The 15,507-nt window shown below is 49.4% G+C and overlaps 1 protein-coding gene across 1 annotated transcript; it reads left to right on the plus strand.

The window, feature by feature from the left end:
• The first annotated feature begins 64 nt into the window (after positions 1 to 64).
• GFI1 (growth factor independent 1 transcriptional repressor) lies at positions 65 to 12,081 on the plus strand. Its single transcript, XM_015870363.3, has 7 exons — positions 65 to 166; positions 1,377 to 1,595; positions 1,705 to 1,911; positions 6,416 to 6,831; positions 6,922 to 7,059; positions 8,528 to 8,693; positions 10,759 to 12,081. Exons 2-7 carry the CDS (start codon positions 1,481 to 1,483, stop codon positions 10,935 to 10,937), a joined length of 1,221 nt encoding a protein of 406 aa, XP_015725849.1. The 5' UTR covers positions 65 to 166; positions 1,377 to 1,480; the 3' UTR covers positions 10,938 to 12,081.
• The last annotated feature ends 3,426 nt before the right edge of the window (positions 12,082 to 15,507 follow it).

Consider the following 15,507-nt stretch of genomic DNA (forward strand, 5'->3'; position numbering starts at 1 on the left):
CGAGCTGAGAGGGAGCGCTGACAGAAAAACTTAAAAACGAAAAAAAACAACACAGACACACAAAAAAACAACAGCGCACAAAACGAGCGAAGCTGCGCTGCCGCTCAAAGCTGCGTTTACCGGCACGTAACGAGCTGCCCTGCAGCCCCGGCGCCCCTCGTTATGGGTAAGGCGCTCACGGGCCGCGGCCTCGCGCCCCCACACAGCGCCCGGTGGCGGCCGGGGCCGAGCGGGGCGGGGGGGGCAGAGGCGGGGGCAGGTGGAGCGGCGGAGCGGCGCCCCGAGCTGGGTCAGCTGGGTCAGCTGGGCCGGCTCTGCCCACGGCGGGCTCCGGTCCCAGCCGGTGGGTCTGTGGGTCTGTGGGGCGGTGTGTCGGTGTGTCGGTGGGGCGGGGGCGGCCGGCGGCGCCCGACGGCTTTTGGAGGGAAAAGCTCCGCGTCCAGACGGAGCCGCGGGGCAGAAGCGGCAGCGGAGCCCACGGCGGCCCCAGCCGTCGGGGCAGGGCGGAGCGCGGCACGCTGCACGCCGCCACCCGCCGCCACCCGCTGGAGGCCGAGGCCGAGGCTCGATGCAGGTGGGCCCGGTGCAGGTGGGCCCGGCCGGCGTTGCTCCGGGCGGTGCTCGGGGGCGGTGCCTGGCGGGGGCGGCCCCGCGGGGTGGACGCTGCGCTCGGGCCGGGCGGGATGGGCGGCTCCGCTCGGCCCCTTCTCGGGCAAAGCTGGGCCGGCTCGAGGGAGCCGTGACGGCGGCCCCAGAGTTCCCGAAAAGAACCGAACGGCCGCGATCTAACGGCCTCGTGCCGCTGACAGGTGCGGCGGGGGCAGCCCAGCCCGGGCGCTCGTGCTCGGCTCCCCGGTACCGCCCGGTACCGCCCGGGCCCCGCTGACTCTCGGCGGCGCCGCTGGGCCGTTTTCCCACCTCGCCCCCTCCCCGCCCCGGCTCTCGGTTCCCGCAGCCTCACGCCGTCGGGCCAACAGCTGCGGCGCGCCCAGAGATTCCGTTGTGTCCGTTTTCACGTTATCGTGGCAGGACGGTGACTCGGTTCCCCCGACGGCACGGTGCCGCCCCACCGGCGGGATAACGCTGCCGGCCCCGCGGCGATTCCCCTCGCTCCCGCCGTCTGACGGTGCCGCGCTGACCGGCTCCGGGGCGTCCGCCGCGGCCCCCGCGATATCCGCCCGCTGCGCCGTCGGGGCCGCCTCCCCCGACCCGCTTTCCCGACCGGGCGGCCCCGGGGGCGGCGGGAGCAGAGAATCCTCGCTCCGGGCATCCCGGGGCTGGGCGGTTGGGGGGGGGGGTTGCAGCCACCTGCGATCCGCCCCCTCGAGCGGTCGGTCCGTCCCGGCCCTCAGCGGCCGTTCGGCGCCTCCCCGCAGGTCGCCTCCCCGCCGCCGCCCCGCGGGAGACTCGGAGGTGACGCTCGCCGTGCCCGGCGCTCGGAGACGGAGCGCGGCCGCGACGGTCGCGGCAGCACGGCACCATGCCGAGATCCTTCCTGGTGAAGAGCAAGAAGGCGCACAGCTACCATCAGCCCCGCTCCGCCGACGAGGACTACGGGCTGCGGCTGGAGACGGTGCTGGCCCAGATCTGCGCAGGTAGGAGCTCGCCCTTAGCGGGGCGGCCCCGGAGCCCGGCGGCGGACGCGGGGCGGGCGGGTTGGGGGTGTCCGGCCGGACCCCGCTGAGCTGCTCTCTCCGCCCGCAGACAGCAAGATCCCCGAGGGCGCGGGGCTGTGCCGCACCGTCCTGCCCGACCCGGAGCCGTCGCAGGGGCGCTTCTCCCCGGAGTCCCACCTCACCGAGGCCGCCGATGGCACCTCCGAGTCGGCGCCCAGCTGCGAAGGCAGCATCTGCGACAGAGTGTCCGAGTTCGGCGATTTCTGGAGACCGCCCTCGCCCTCCGTGTCTCCAGGTAGGAGCGGGGCGGCAGCGCCCGGCGGGCTCCGGTCGCGCTCCCGTGTCCGTGTCCTCCGGCCGCCGTCTAAAATGAGTGCAAGGATGGATTTGCCTTTTCCCACTCGTTTTCGCGTTGTCTCTCTCGGGCTGCTTTTCCAGCCAGGCTTCCCCTGCTAAGGGAGCCGCGTGTTATGGTCGGGCTGTATGGGACTGTATTTTTATTGTCATTTGATTTTGATTAATTGCCGAAAGCAGCCGGTTATGTTCTCAAGGTCTCAGCGTTTTCTTACAGGGTCCTGGTACCTTACGGGGGCCTTAGTGGATAAATGTATTTTAGGGCAGTAAGTGTAGCTACTTGTCTATCTATTTACCTGGAGTGAACAGCAGTGACTCTGTGTTTTGGACTGTCTGCTCGATGTTTTCCCAACCTCCCTTTGAGGTTATTTCTTGTCTATAAAAAGAAAAAGATCTCTCCCTCTTCTTTTTCTTTTTTTTTTTCCCCACCTTTTTTCTTGTTTTTGGTTTTAATTCTTTTATTTTTTAAAACTCCGTTCATTAAAAAAGGAAAACAAAACAACAACAGATGAAACTAATGACAGTCAGATTTAAACACCCCGGATCCAGGAAGCTCACACTTATGGCTGCAGCGCCTGTCTCTAGCTCCCTTGTCCTGCCTTTGATGTGGTTACAGCAGTGGGAGATGCTGTCCCCAGCCTGGCATAAATACTTATCTCATTTAAAAATACCACGTTGTCATTTTATAACAAAAATACCTATATACAAAACCGACTTTTTATTGCCTCGGTTAAAAAGTGACAGCTGGAAAAAGAACAATTTCTATCTTAGCAAAGGAAAAATTGTCTCAGCTTTTCAGAATGAGAGCAGAGCCTGCAAACGAATACTCGGTCCTATTTCCACGCTGATTTTCCGACTTCACTTTATAGCGTCCTTGCATGTCAACAGCTGATTGTAATGATGGGGGCTTGCATTTCTAAAGCTCAGCAGTCCCTTAAAAGAGCTTCGTTCCTTTAAGGGAATGTTCAAAATGCTGATGAGTGTTGGTACAGCTACAGAACAGTTTTGGTCCGTGCAAATGACAGACTGGACCGAAGGCACGAATGCAAGTCTCTCTTTTGCTAGGATTTCCTCACAGAGCAAAGCAATGTATAGTTTTTATTCTTACTGATTGTTCTCCTCATTCCCCAGATAACACCGTTTTCACAAGTCATCTAAAAGGCGGATATAAAATGGAGCAGCTATTTACTGGGGCTGCTCTGCCTTTGCCTCCTCCCCACTCATTTCTTCCCTTGCTGTGGGAATTGTAGCTCCCTGCCGACCATCTGATCACCTGGAAAAGGCATCTGCAAAATGACGGTGGCATCCCCAGATCAAGATTTTTCAGAGGAGGGGCAAAGTCCTGGAACTATTTGATTCCATTCATAGGGGATAACTGAAGGTTCGGGACTCCTTGTCCTGGCACGAAAAGGCTTCATTAAACGAACCTCGGTGCACTGAGAGAGGTGCTGCCAAGGATCAGTGCATGAGCAGCAAGGTTAAATAGATGGGCTTCCTTTCACAGCTTCCCCAAATCCCCGCATCCAGCTGCCTTGTTGGATTCAGCATGGAGCTGGAATTTGTGCCTAAATCACTTCTGTGAGATGTGCTGGTGAGATGCTGGATTTTGAGATTGTGTTTGTCTGTGTGTTTCTGTGCTTCCACACACAGCTCAGATGGGAAATGATGCTTCTAAATCACACACAGGGTGAGTGCAGTGAGTAGTTTGTCACCTCCTCATCCCCAGGAGTGAACATGGATGCTTTGTTGTGCAACGAAAAGCTTCAGGTCTGTCTTTGAATGCGGTGCTGCCAGTGTAGGAGGTCTCACACAGACACGATGCAATACCTCATAGGGTTAGCATTCTACGTACACTGACTGCATCGGTGCAGATCACTGTGTTATTTAACCTTACATTCTACATATGCCTGTAATCATGTTTGCATGTACAGAAGGTGCCTGATAACTTTGTGCAGCATTACATAGGTATTGTTTGATGAACCTCTTGGCGTCTTGGAGGGAGCCTTTTACTGGGTGTAACAGAGTTGTCACTGTGATCATGGTGATTTTTGCTCTATGGAAGAGGACACTTGAATCAATTCCTGGTCATTTCAGGTAGAGTTCGCCTTATCATCCAATAAGGACTGCTGCTGTTTGTTCTCCCAGGGGCTGCACAGAACTGCTCGGAATAGAGAGGAGGAAGAGTCTGTTTTCCTCCACCATTCACCCTCTGGAGGGCTGGATGCTGTGGAGCAGAGGAGAGGCAGAGATAGCAGTGTGTCTTTTGCCGTGCAGTGTGGCACACAAGGTTTGATGCTGGATTTGGGGTTTGGATGCCTTGAGCTTGCCCTTGGGAAGTACAGCATGAGCGGCTCCCCTGCACTTTTGCCTGCGAGGTCTCTAAAGCTTGAGAGGCGATGGAAGGAACACTGCACGCAAACTGATACGTAGTGCAGTGTTCACCGTGTCCAGTGTTGCCGATTCCAAGGCTCAAAAATTAGGTCAGCCTTTTCTCCCCTGTCCATCAGTGGACTGGCTTACAAATCAGAATTGTAAGAAATACCTTGTGGATAGTCAGTTTTAGTGTTGAAATACTGAGGGTTTACATTTTTGTATTTTTTCTTTACAGTCTGGGCTAGTAGTTGACTTTAAGGGGAAAAAAGCAGATACAAGAGCTAGAAAACAAAAGGAAAGCTGCGCGATGAAATCATGCAGTTTCAAGGGCTGGGGCTTTAAGATAGTCTTGAATCTTGTGATAAAATCGTGAGACATGACAACACTGAAACTGGTTGCACAGACACAAGATAGATGATGTGATGCTGACCACAACTTTGCAGTCAGTGCAGAACAGGAAAAATCATGCTTAGCACCATGTCAGCTCATCTGATTTCATCTCTCTGTTCAAACGTCCCAGTTGATATGTGCACATATATTCCCAACTGAAACACTAGTACTTAAATGGAAAAAACCTGAGTCTGTTAGCACATGATGCTACATGAAAACGTAAGAATTAAAAACTCAGTTTCTGATGTGTTTTCACTCTTATCTTCAGTGATCTGAAGGGGGTAGCCTATTTCTTCCTGCCTTTCTTCCCTATCCCACTTCTGATTGTCTTCTTTTGCTGAAGGCTGATAAAGCTGTGGAATCTGGGAAGTTGTCAGGAATGAGAAAATCAAACAATTGTGAGTGTGCAAGCTTTTGGGTAAGGGAAGCTACTCTGGTAAGCAAAGTGGTAGGGGGTGCCAGTATTTCTGTGAAGGCATCAGCCTTTCAACAGTCAATGCATTAATGCTCTTTTTAGTTCCCTACTGTATTTATCCAGTGGAGACATTTGACTCCCAGCTCTGCTGCCTTTTGTGAGGGAGAGTGAAAGTAGCACAGCACACCTTGGGCATAAATCACCACCTCTGGCAGCCACAGGGATCTGATACCTCCAATTCCCTGCATAACTGTGTTTTCTTTATACCCTGAGTGTTTGTGCCTTCATACACTGATCTCCAAGGCTGTTTCCTGCCATTACATCAGTCTGCTAAAGCAAGTGGGATAGATCTTATGCCCACCCCTTGGTCAGATGCTGTTGCCAAAGGTGAGGCTGTTACAGCCAGCTGAAGTCACCTGAGCTTGTCTTGGTGGAAGATAGCTTTGATTATGGCTGATAGGAAAATCTCTTTGTCCTTCAATTTTTAATGCGGTCTATACCAATGATTTTCATGATGCATTTATGAACTCAGTATTTTCAGCGGATTCAGTGTCTCTACACAGAGAAATCTGAAAGAACCGTGATTTTATTTCAGACAATTTCAATTTTTACATATATATACATAACATACATATATATATATATATATTTTTTTTTTTTTTTTCCTGAAAAAGTGAGGCATGAAATTCAAGCGCTTCAGAAGCTGTTTTCTATTTTGATTATTCTTTTCCCAGTAACGTGCAGTTATGGCATGAAATTTAGAGACTGGATTTGGGCACTGCATTGTGCAACAAACCATTTTGAGTTCTGTTGAGCAGGTACACATCTCAGCACGTTTGCTTCTTCTGGCACCTCCATAATGTCATTTCTGGGTGAATGTGACCTGTTCTAAACTGAAATATTTGGACTGTCGGCTTTGATGCTCAGGTTGGGATATAGTAGCTATACCTCTCTGAGGCACAACAGATAAAACCAAAGGAAGTTGCAGACCAAGTTGTTCAGTATCTCAACAGTCAGATCAGTATGTTTGCACCTGGGCACCCAAAGATGGAGGTAGACAAAACTGGTGTGGTGCTTGCTTTAAATTATTTGATTGGGGTAGCAGGTGATGAGTTAGCACTGGATGCACCAACCCTACTGAACAATATAAAATGTGTAAAAAGCAGTTTAAGCTGTGGCACAAGGTTGAGTACTGAGCCAGTTCTGCCTCACGATGGTGGCTGGACTGTAAAAGTACACTAATTCCCATGGCTTTGTGTTTCCACAGCCTCAGAGAGATCTGTGTGTCCATCCCTGGATGAAGCACCTCCCTTCTCAGTGCCCTTCAAACCATACGCGTGGAGCAGCCTGGGAGGCTCTGAGCTGAGACACCTTGTACAAAGCTACCGGCCCTGCCCAGCGCTGGAGCGAACTTCAGCCTTGAGGCTCTTTTGCGAGCGGGGCTCTGAGCCCACCCTGTATGGTGCAGAGAGCAGCTCTTCCCTTGGACTTTATGGTGATTTTGGCTCCCCAGGCCCAGGGCTGTTTGAGCGGCCTCCAGCAGCAGCACCTGGACTCTATACTGAGACACAGACTGGGCTGCAGCAGGAGAAGGGACCTGGTGGCCTCAAGGTGGAGTCGGACCTCTTGTGCCGCCCTTTGCTCATTAGTGCTGGCTCTTACAAATGCGTCAAGTGCAGCAAGGTAGGGACCCCTTTCTCCCACTCTGGTTGTGACTGTTCCCCAGCCCCTTTTCCCTGGCTAACCTGACCCTGCCTGCTCTCTCTGTTTCAGGTCTTCTCCACACCACATGGCCTCGAGGTACATGTGCGCCGTTCACACAGTGGCACAAGGCCTTTTGCCTGTGACATGTGTGGCAAGACCTTCGGCCACGCAGTCAGCCTGGAGCAGCACAAGGCCGTGCACTCACAGGTGAGAGCAGGGCAGGCTGCCAGGATGAAGGTGGGAGGGCCAGGGCCAACTGCTTGCTTCAGCAGGCACTGGGAGGGCCATGAAGGCAATCACAGGCAGTAGGTGGGCGTTTAAACCGAGGGGAAGAAAGCATCATAGGGCTGCAGGGTGCAGTTGTGGGTGAAGAGTATGGTGGTAGGCAGAATAAGGGGTGGGCAGCTATCAAGCAAAGGAAGAATAGGAAAAAATTGACAAAGTACAGGGTACTGACTTTGTTTCCGTTCCCCTGACCTTGTGCGTGTCTGTATTAAGCAATGGGTCTTTTGGCACTCCAGGAGTAACAGATAATAAATAATAAATTTTTTGCTCTCTGAGCTGGAAACTGTGAGGAGGGTGTGGACTTTGTTGACATCTAAAGCAAGTCACTGTGCTTTCTTCTGACACAGCTCTCCTCATTTTTTCTCCTCCCTCTCCACCAAAGAAGTGAATCTTCCCTTGTTGGTAGTCATTGTGTCCATGCAGGGAACATCTGAAAGACCAGTCAGGTATAGAGCACAGACTTCATCCGTCTCGACACCCTCTGAGTCACACACCAAAAGAATATGGTAGTTAATTTTGGTAGGAGTATTTGTAACATTTTCCATCTGCTGATATTGTTCCATATTTCCCCTTCACCCACCCACTTAACCTGGAAAATCTTCCTTCCTCAGATTGGGTTTGGGAGGATAGAATTACAGCACTGTTTGTTTGCTGTTTTATTTACAGTTGCATGAGCGTGCATCAGCAGAGCGCACAATGAAAAGAAATATCTCATCACCCAGTGAATAACTTTGAAAAGAGCAGTACTGCAAATTAAGTCCAAGGAGGGGAGAAAATTTCTGGGACTGTGCATAAAAAGCCAAATAAGGTGCCTATATTAAGCACAGCAGGAGGAGGAAGGTGTAATGGGAGTTAAAGGAAAAGATGATCTGTGGTGGAAGAAAGTGATGAGGAGGTTTGTGTTAGGGAGAGACAGCAGTTTTAGTGTGTTTAGTTAGATTTGTGGAAGCAGTGAGCCAAAAAGCTCTTTTCCCCACATGCTCTAGGTACCTTTCGCTTAATTATAATGAAAGTAGAAATATGCAGATGGTCGTTAGGCTTCCAGCACAAATCAACCTGCCACAGAGATTTCCCCAGAGAGCCACACACACCTCAGCACCCACTTTCCTGCAGAGTGCACTTTGAACAGTGCTGCAGCTGCTGGTCTTCCCAGCAGAATGATTATGGGTCCATGTTGAAATGTGCAGGCAGAGGGAAGGGGTTCATTATCTTCTTTTTATTATGCAGCACAGTCATGTTGGTTGTAGCATCTCCTCAGGCCAGCTTTCTGCAGATGTAGAAGTCTTTTCTATGGCAGAAGGGACAACACTCTTGTGTTGCTGGCCAGACCGCTGCTGTGGGATCTCTGACATAGTGTAATGTGGGTGTGTTTGGGCTCCTCTTTCTGCAGGAACGCAGCTTTGATTGTAAGATCTGTGGGAAGAGTTTTAAGAGATCTTCTACTCTGTCCACCCACCTGCTCATCCACTCGGACACCCGGCCCTATCCCTGCCAGTACTGTGGGAAGCGGTTCCACCAGAAATCTGATATGAAGAAACACACCTTCATTCACACAGGTATGCCTTGCAGCTGCTGGTGTTCAGCCTCAGATATAGGGGCAGGTCTCTGAAGTGGTCTCTCTGCAGCAGCCTGTTGCTCCTCAGCTGGGACAGCACTTACACCGCCCTGTGCTTCTCATGGCCCTGCTGTGGTTCACGCTGTCTGAGCTCTACTTGTGCAAATGAGGGTGATTTGAATGTGGTTTCATGAACAGCAGCTGCAAAATAACCCAAATCCTCGCAATCCAATCAGTGTTCCCTTAATAGGATCTACCAATGTTTATTTAAACGGCTTTTGTGTAAGATGATTTGTAGAGCATTATATTCTTGCGGCCTTGATTTACAGCTGAGGTCCCTGGAAAATGATAGGTGAGTTTGACTGCAGCATCTCCTAGTACCGGATCTACCAATTTACAATAGGAACAAGAGGAGTCTCCTCCTCTAGGTCAAACAGCAAACTGGCGGCCCCAGGGTCCAACTCTTAGTCTAAATATTTGTTCAGAGATTGATTGTCTGCACTTCCACCCGGACTTTCTGAGAAAGGGCTGCAGCCTGATACAGAATGGAAAGAGAGGTGCAGAGTTCTCAAGTTTCACTGTTAGTAATAAACATGGAAACTAATAAAGTGCAGGTGAATCACAAAAGGAAATTGTTTTTAAAATATTGCTCAGTGAGAAGGCAGGTTTGTCAGAGATCTGTAAAAATAAATTTTACTTTACGTACCTCCGCTACGTTCATTTAAGGCAGAAGGAGATGAATGATGTGTGAGATACAGACACATCTGTAGGCACAAAATAATAGCTGCAGTAGCTTAACCCAAGGTTTGGGTGACCAAAATCCTGGTTCCTGAGAGTGGAATATTAGCAGATATCAAGAGTGAAATGTTGAAGTGGTAAATATGTAGGAAGGTGGCATCATATGAAGTGCTGCTCGGCTGTGATTTTCCTGGATCACAAGCAGTGAACAATAGTACCTATAAAGATTCTCCACAAGATTACTGCTGAATGGAAATGAACTATTTAGGAAGAAAAGTGAGAAGTATTTCCACAGTAACTTTTTCAAATGAGATTTCAACTAAATTCTGAATGGGCCAAAACGTCCTTTGTATTATGATTCTGAAGTCACCAACTGTATCTGGGCTGTTATTTGATAACATAGAACCAGCTTCTTAACTGAGCTAGGGAAAATTTCATATGCAGTGTCAACGTGCAAAATGCATTGGAGGCTCAGTTCACACAGATTTTATTATTCTAAGAATCTGATTTTCAGAAGTACGAAGAGTGCTTTTTGCTCCAGCTGAGTCAGTGGGCTTTGCAGGTGTGAAGCCATTCTTGAAATCAGGCTTGGTTTTGTGGTCGGGGTTCCCTTTTTTCCCGTTATTTGATAGTAAACACTATGGAAACACACTGGGATCCTGCTACTATGGAGACCAATGGAACTGTGCCACTGGCCCCTCTGTGAGAGAAGCTTGGAGCCTGGATTTATTCCCATTTCCATTATTTGCCAAGAGAACTTCAGGACTCTCTTGGAGTGACTGCTAGCATTCCAGAGTGAGGACTGGGGTTTGAACCCTGGCCCTTCAGGTTTCACTCAAGGGCGTTTGCAGGCAGGCCACAGCTCACTGCTTTTGACTCAGCAACATTCACTTCTATGTGCACCTAAACTGATGGCATAACTGATGTCAGGCAGCCATCACAAGCCGAGGTCTTCCCAGGAATTCCTGATGTTTCTAGGAAAAAAACCCAAAAAAGGTGATTTAAATCTCACAGGGGCCGTGCAGCCAAATACCAACGTGTTCACAAGCTGTGATGTCATCAGAGCACTCTTTGCTTCAAGCTGCTTCCAGGACTGTACTGCAGCAATGCAAATATAACCAGATCCCTGCCTGCTAAGTCACGGTGCAGGCACAGCTGATGACTCAAGGCGGCCAACTGCATGATCTTAGTAAGAATGTCTTTTTTGTAGTCATGGAGGAATCACTTCAGTTAGCTCTGAGGCCCAGAGTACAATCCCTATTTGCTCTGACCCTGAGTGTGCAGCACATTACCCCTTTCACACCTTCTTTAACACCTTTTGCTTGCAGGTGAGAAACCTCACAAGTGTCAGGTGTGTGGAAAAGCCTTTAGTCAGAGCTCCAACCTCATCACTCACAGTCGGAAGCACACAGGATTCAAGCCCTTTGGCTGTGATCTGTGTGGCAAAGGCTTCCAAAGAAAGGTGGATTTACGGAGACACCGGGAGACACAGCATGGCCTCAAATGAGCCCTGCAATGCAGAAAGCACCTACAACACTAGGAGAACAGACTCCCTTGGCTTCCCTGCTGGACCTGAGCCCTGTCTGTAGAACAGACCCTGGCGTTACCTTTCCGACCAGGAGCTTGGAAAGGACAGGGCTGTGCATTGGCAGCTCAACCTACGTGACTGCGAGAGTGGAAATTAAAGGTTGGGGTTTCTATCTCTTGTCCTCCGTTTCTGAAATAACACTGGAAGATAAGCCTTTTTGATACAAAGCCTGTTACTCTAAAGGTGGATAAGCTACCAAATACCTGTAAGCTGGAAAGTATTCCTCCCATGGCCAAGATAAAAATCCTAATGTTTTCAATAGCTTGAATTACTTTGCATGGATACGTGGGCATAACAGTGTTTACATGGTACTCACAGAGAGCAGTCAGTAAATGGCACAAGCAGCGCTTGCCTTGGTTGAGTTTCAGTGCTGAAAGGCTCTACTATTGGTTTCCTGTCAGTTTGACATCAGGCTATTTTTTAAGCTGAGGCACCAGCTTGGGCCTGCTTCTGCTCTCACTTATTCTGGTGTAAATGAGGAGTTGCATTGACAGTTAGGAGGAGACCCTTTTTATCTCCCAAAGCTATCTCTGTGCCTAAGCAAGGCCTGGCTGTGTGTGTTTGAGGCTTGTGGGGTTGTCTTGCTACATTCACTGGAGAAAAGGAAGCTTGTGAAAGACAACTGGAAAAACCAAAGCACAGAGTTCTGCCTTATAACCAGGAACCCACCTAAGGACTGGTCCTGACTGAGAGCGGGGGCACAGGGCAAGCAAAGACTTTCAATAACAGTCATTGGCTTCTGCACTCAGTCTTGTTATAAATAACTGGAAAATAGCTACTCAGTAGTCTCCTTTGTATATTTGTTTTTGTTCTCTTTTTTAAGTTTTTAAAGGGAGACTCTCCTGAGGTGGGCAGGAATCAATGTAAAACAGTAATTGACTGGATTTGCCTTAAATGACCCTGCATGTACCTCAGTTAAAAAACAAAACAAAACAAAAAAAAGCTGTTTTTACTTTGTTACCAGGTTTGTAAATGTCCTATTTAGATTTTATGGAGTGTCTTAATGTTTATTAGTGTGTATTTATTGGAACAATGTTTTAAATTAATAAACTATTGAAGATCATCCACAGTGATCTTGGTTTAATGCGTGACTTCAACATATTTGTGAACGTCGGCTGTTACGGATACACCTCATCCAGTGATGGTCAGAGATACGGCATTCAAACGGGGAATGAAGGAACAACAGAATTTGCACGGTGTATTTTGCAGAAGAGCTGTAGTGATTAAAGAACACCAGTGTCCTGCTTAGTGTCCAGGTCCCACTGCTCTCAGTTAATCACTTAGCAGTTTTGAAGGCTGGAGTGTCCTATGGAATGTCACCAGGAAACAGTTTAGAGGGAGAAGAGCCGTTTTAAGTGTATGCATTTGAAATGCAGATTGCCAGAAGACCGTGCTCAGCACAGGAGGGACTTGGATCTCCTCGGAGATAAATCGTCTGCGCCAGGAGCTTTCAGGAACACCTGGAGACCTGGTGCATCGCTTACACAGCACCATGGTTTTATGGTCCTTGTGACCAGTGGCCTGAATGAAGTCACACCCACACTGAGTGCTGCTGTGCCAGACGTGTTAGAACTCCAGTATGAACTGCAGTCAGCAGTCAGGATGGACTTGCAATTGCCTTTTCTCTGCCCACCTCGTTAGCAGGGCTTGCTGCACTATCACTGCAGCTCTTGCAAAAGAGAAACAGAAGGAAGGCAGAGGGTCCCCGTGCCCTTTTTCCAGCAGAGCCCTTTTGGTGTGCACGTCACCTCGTTCTGTTTCTGGTTTTGCTTATGCCTTTATTTAGGATACAGCCTTGTTAGTTGCAGATAGGACGGCAGGCTAATGAGTGGTTGCAGGGTTAGCTTTGCTAAAGAGCTCTCCCTCTTTAACAGAAGGACACGGAGCAGCTCTCAGTGCAGTGAGTGGCGTTGCCGTGCACCTGCTGTGCTGCATCAGGTGTGTGAGATGCCCATCGCTGCGGTCCGGCTGTGGGGCGGCAGTTAATTCAGGCTCCCGCCGCCCCCCAAGGGCCGAGGCGTGGCGCTGCCCTCCGCAACGCGGCGGCCGTTCCTGGGGTCGCGGTGCGGGCTCCGAGCGAGCAGCCAGCTGTTCTCACCCCGCGTTAAGCCCGTTTTGTGGCGTCTATGAACGCAGAATGTCGGTGTAGGAAACGAAGCGGGCGCCTGGAGAGGCCCGGCGGTGCCCCAGGCCCTGCCCCATCCCGCCCGCAGGAGGCTCGAGGTAGGCCGGGATGACCCCGGGGCGCTCCGCGTTTCGCTCACGGGAATTATGTTGCTGTGCACCGAGCGAGTGACTGTGAAAATACGATACTAGGGTGCCAGCCCAGCGAAGTGTCTCATGTTCAGACGGGATAACCTGTATTGTGCGAGCCTTGCACGAGTGTGCTGCTGAGTGCTGGGGCTGTCAGGGTGTCAGGGCCCTGTGGTGAGGACATGGCTGGTGTGTCCAGGTTGTCCTTCCAGAGGGGAAGTTTCTGGGAAGAAAGGAATCTGGAGGGTGTATTACTGGCTTAAGGCTGGCTGCTTTTGGCATGTTTAGACATGGTGAGCCGCAGGCTCAAGCCCCTGCTGGGCCTCGTGCTGCTCCCAACCCTCGTGGGGCTGCCCAGGTGGGCAGCAGGAGCTCAGCTGGGAGCTGAGCGGCTTGAAGGTGTCTGCTCCAAATGAGCGGGGTGGAAAAACCTCTATCTGCGGAGAATCAGAACAGGCTACTGAGAGGCCGCAGTGCAAGTCTAAAGATTGGAAATATCTCTCTCGGTGTTATTACTGCTTGCCATTAAAAATACATTATGCATATTACATGACTCATTATTCATGAAGCAGGTTCCATACCTTTTGTCTGCCAGAGTAACAGTAGAAAGGGTAAGGGGAGACACTGGAGCACACCTTTGTTTCTTTCTGTAAATTTTTAATAACACCTCTAGCTAACCAGTTGGTGAAGCTCAGTTCCTGCATAAAAGTGGAAAGGCAGAGCTATCTGCAGGATGACTAAGCCTTTCAGAAGCTAATTTGAGCTTGTGTTCATCCACACCAACAATGATTAAATTACCTATCAAATGTGCAGAGCTATCAGGATTCAGGGCACTGAAAAATGAGGTGAATTTATCTGATTGATTTCAAAGACACGAGTGGAACCAGTGAGTTTAAAAAAAAGAAAAGGAACACCTATTCCTTATAGATTTTATAAATGCACTCCTGGCAAGCTAATGAACCTGTTGCTACTCCTCCAGAAGTTGTTTTGCCTGCCCAGAAAACAAGTGTATCAGTTGGAATCAGAATGCTTTATCCAAATCAGTTAGCAGGATGAATTAATTCATGAGGCAGAAACAAATCAACTTATTGGGTTCCATCCTTATAGTGAGCAGAGATGTTTAAAATTAAAATATGCAAACATCTGTGCTTTCTATATCGCTGGTGTCCAAGAGCAGGTAGTAACACTCAGATTGGATATTGCAACAGAATGGAGAGCACAGCTCTTCTGGGTCTTGCTCCTTCCTCAAGCAAAACCTTGGTTGCAGTTGATGGGGGAGGAGGAAGAGGTTTCTAGAATAAGCCCTGGGTGAAAGATTGCGAGACTCGTGCAACTGTGTTTGCAAGCTGTGCTGCTGTTGCGTGTTGATAAAGAGCTACTCTGTTTTCTGCGTTTTCTTTCCTTGAGAGAAAGAAAAAATACAAACAGGTCAGTTGTGTCAAATTCTTCCCCAGTGTAACCCTGGTTCACATCAGGAATGGATTTTGCTTTTATTTGGTCTTACTCTAAACTTTACAGTGAAATGCAGCTCAGCCCATATAGCACTTTGAGAGAATTCTGATTGAGAAAAGCACTGAAATATGCATGCAAGTCAGTGAAGTGCTTCTCTAGCAGGACCTTGCTTGGGAGATGCCTGCTTGGAGCTCAAATTATGGAGAATCTCCACCTCAGTCCAGCACGGAGCCCCATCCTGCCTGCTGGGCAAAATCTCACCTGCAGCTGAGCTGACTTTTGAAGATGGCAAAGGCAGAAATTGGTTTTTATTGTCATTAGGACCATGGTTATTTCCAATGCTTTCTGCTCTGATGAATTCACTGGTTGAAATAGGTTTAAGGCCTATACTTATCTGTAGTGCATTGCGAAGCATTTGAAGTAGTGGAAGTAGATCTGAAAATGTGTTTGTACATCTGAAGCTGTAGATGTATCTGAATATGTGTTGAATATCGGTATCTATTGTTTGTGTAGTTGGTGGGGAAAGGGAAGGAGAGGGGGGAAAAAGAAACAATTGTCAGAGAATATCCTAAATATCAGACGGGTCTGTAATATACACGATGTGTGGACTGCAAATAGAAGAAGGATGTAAATCTGGACGAAAAGATTTCATGTGTTATAGAAAATGCTGGCTGCACCTTTCTAGCATGATGCTGCCTAACATTAACCTGGAGAATGGGATTCATCTTTCAAAAACAAACAAAAAAACCACTTTTGTGCGCTTCTACTTCTCATCTGCTTTTGT

Source organism: Coturnix japonica, chromosome 11 (genome assembly GCF_054131305.1).
Source record: "Coturnix japonica strain WE chromosome 11, WE-NBRP24, whole genome shotgun sequence".
In the NCBI taxonomy this organism is placed as follows: Eukaryota; Metazoa; Chordata; class Aves; order Galliformes; family Phasianidae; genus Coturnix; species Coturnix japonica.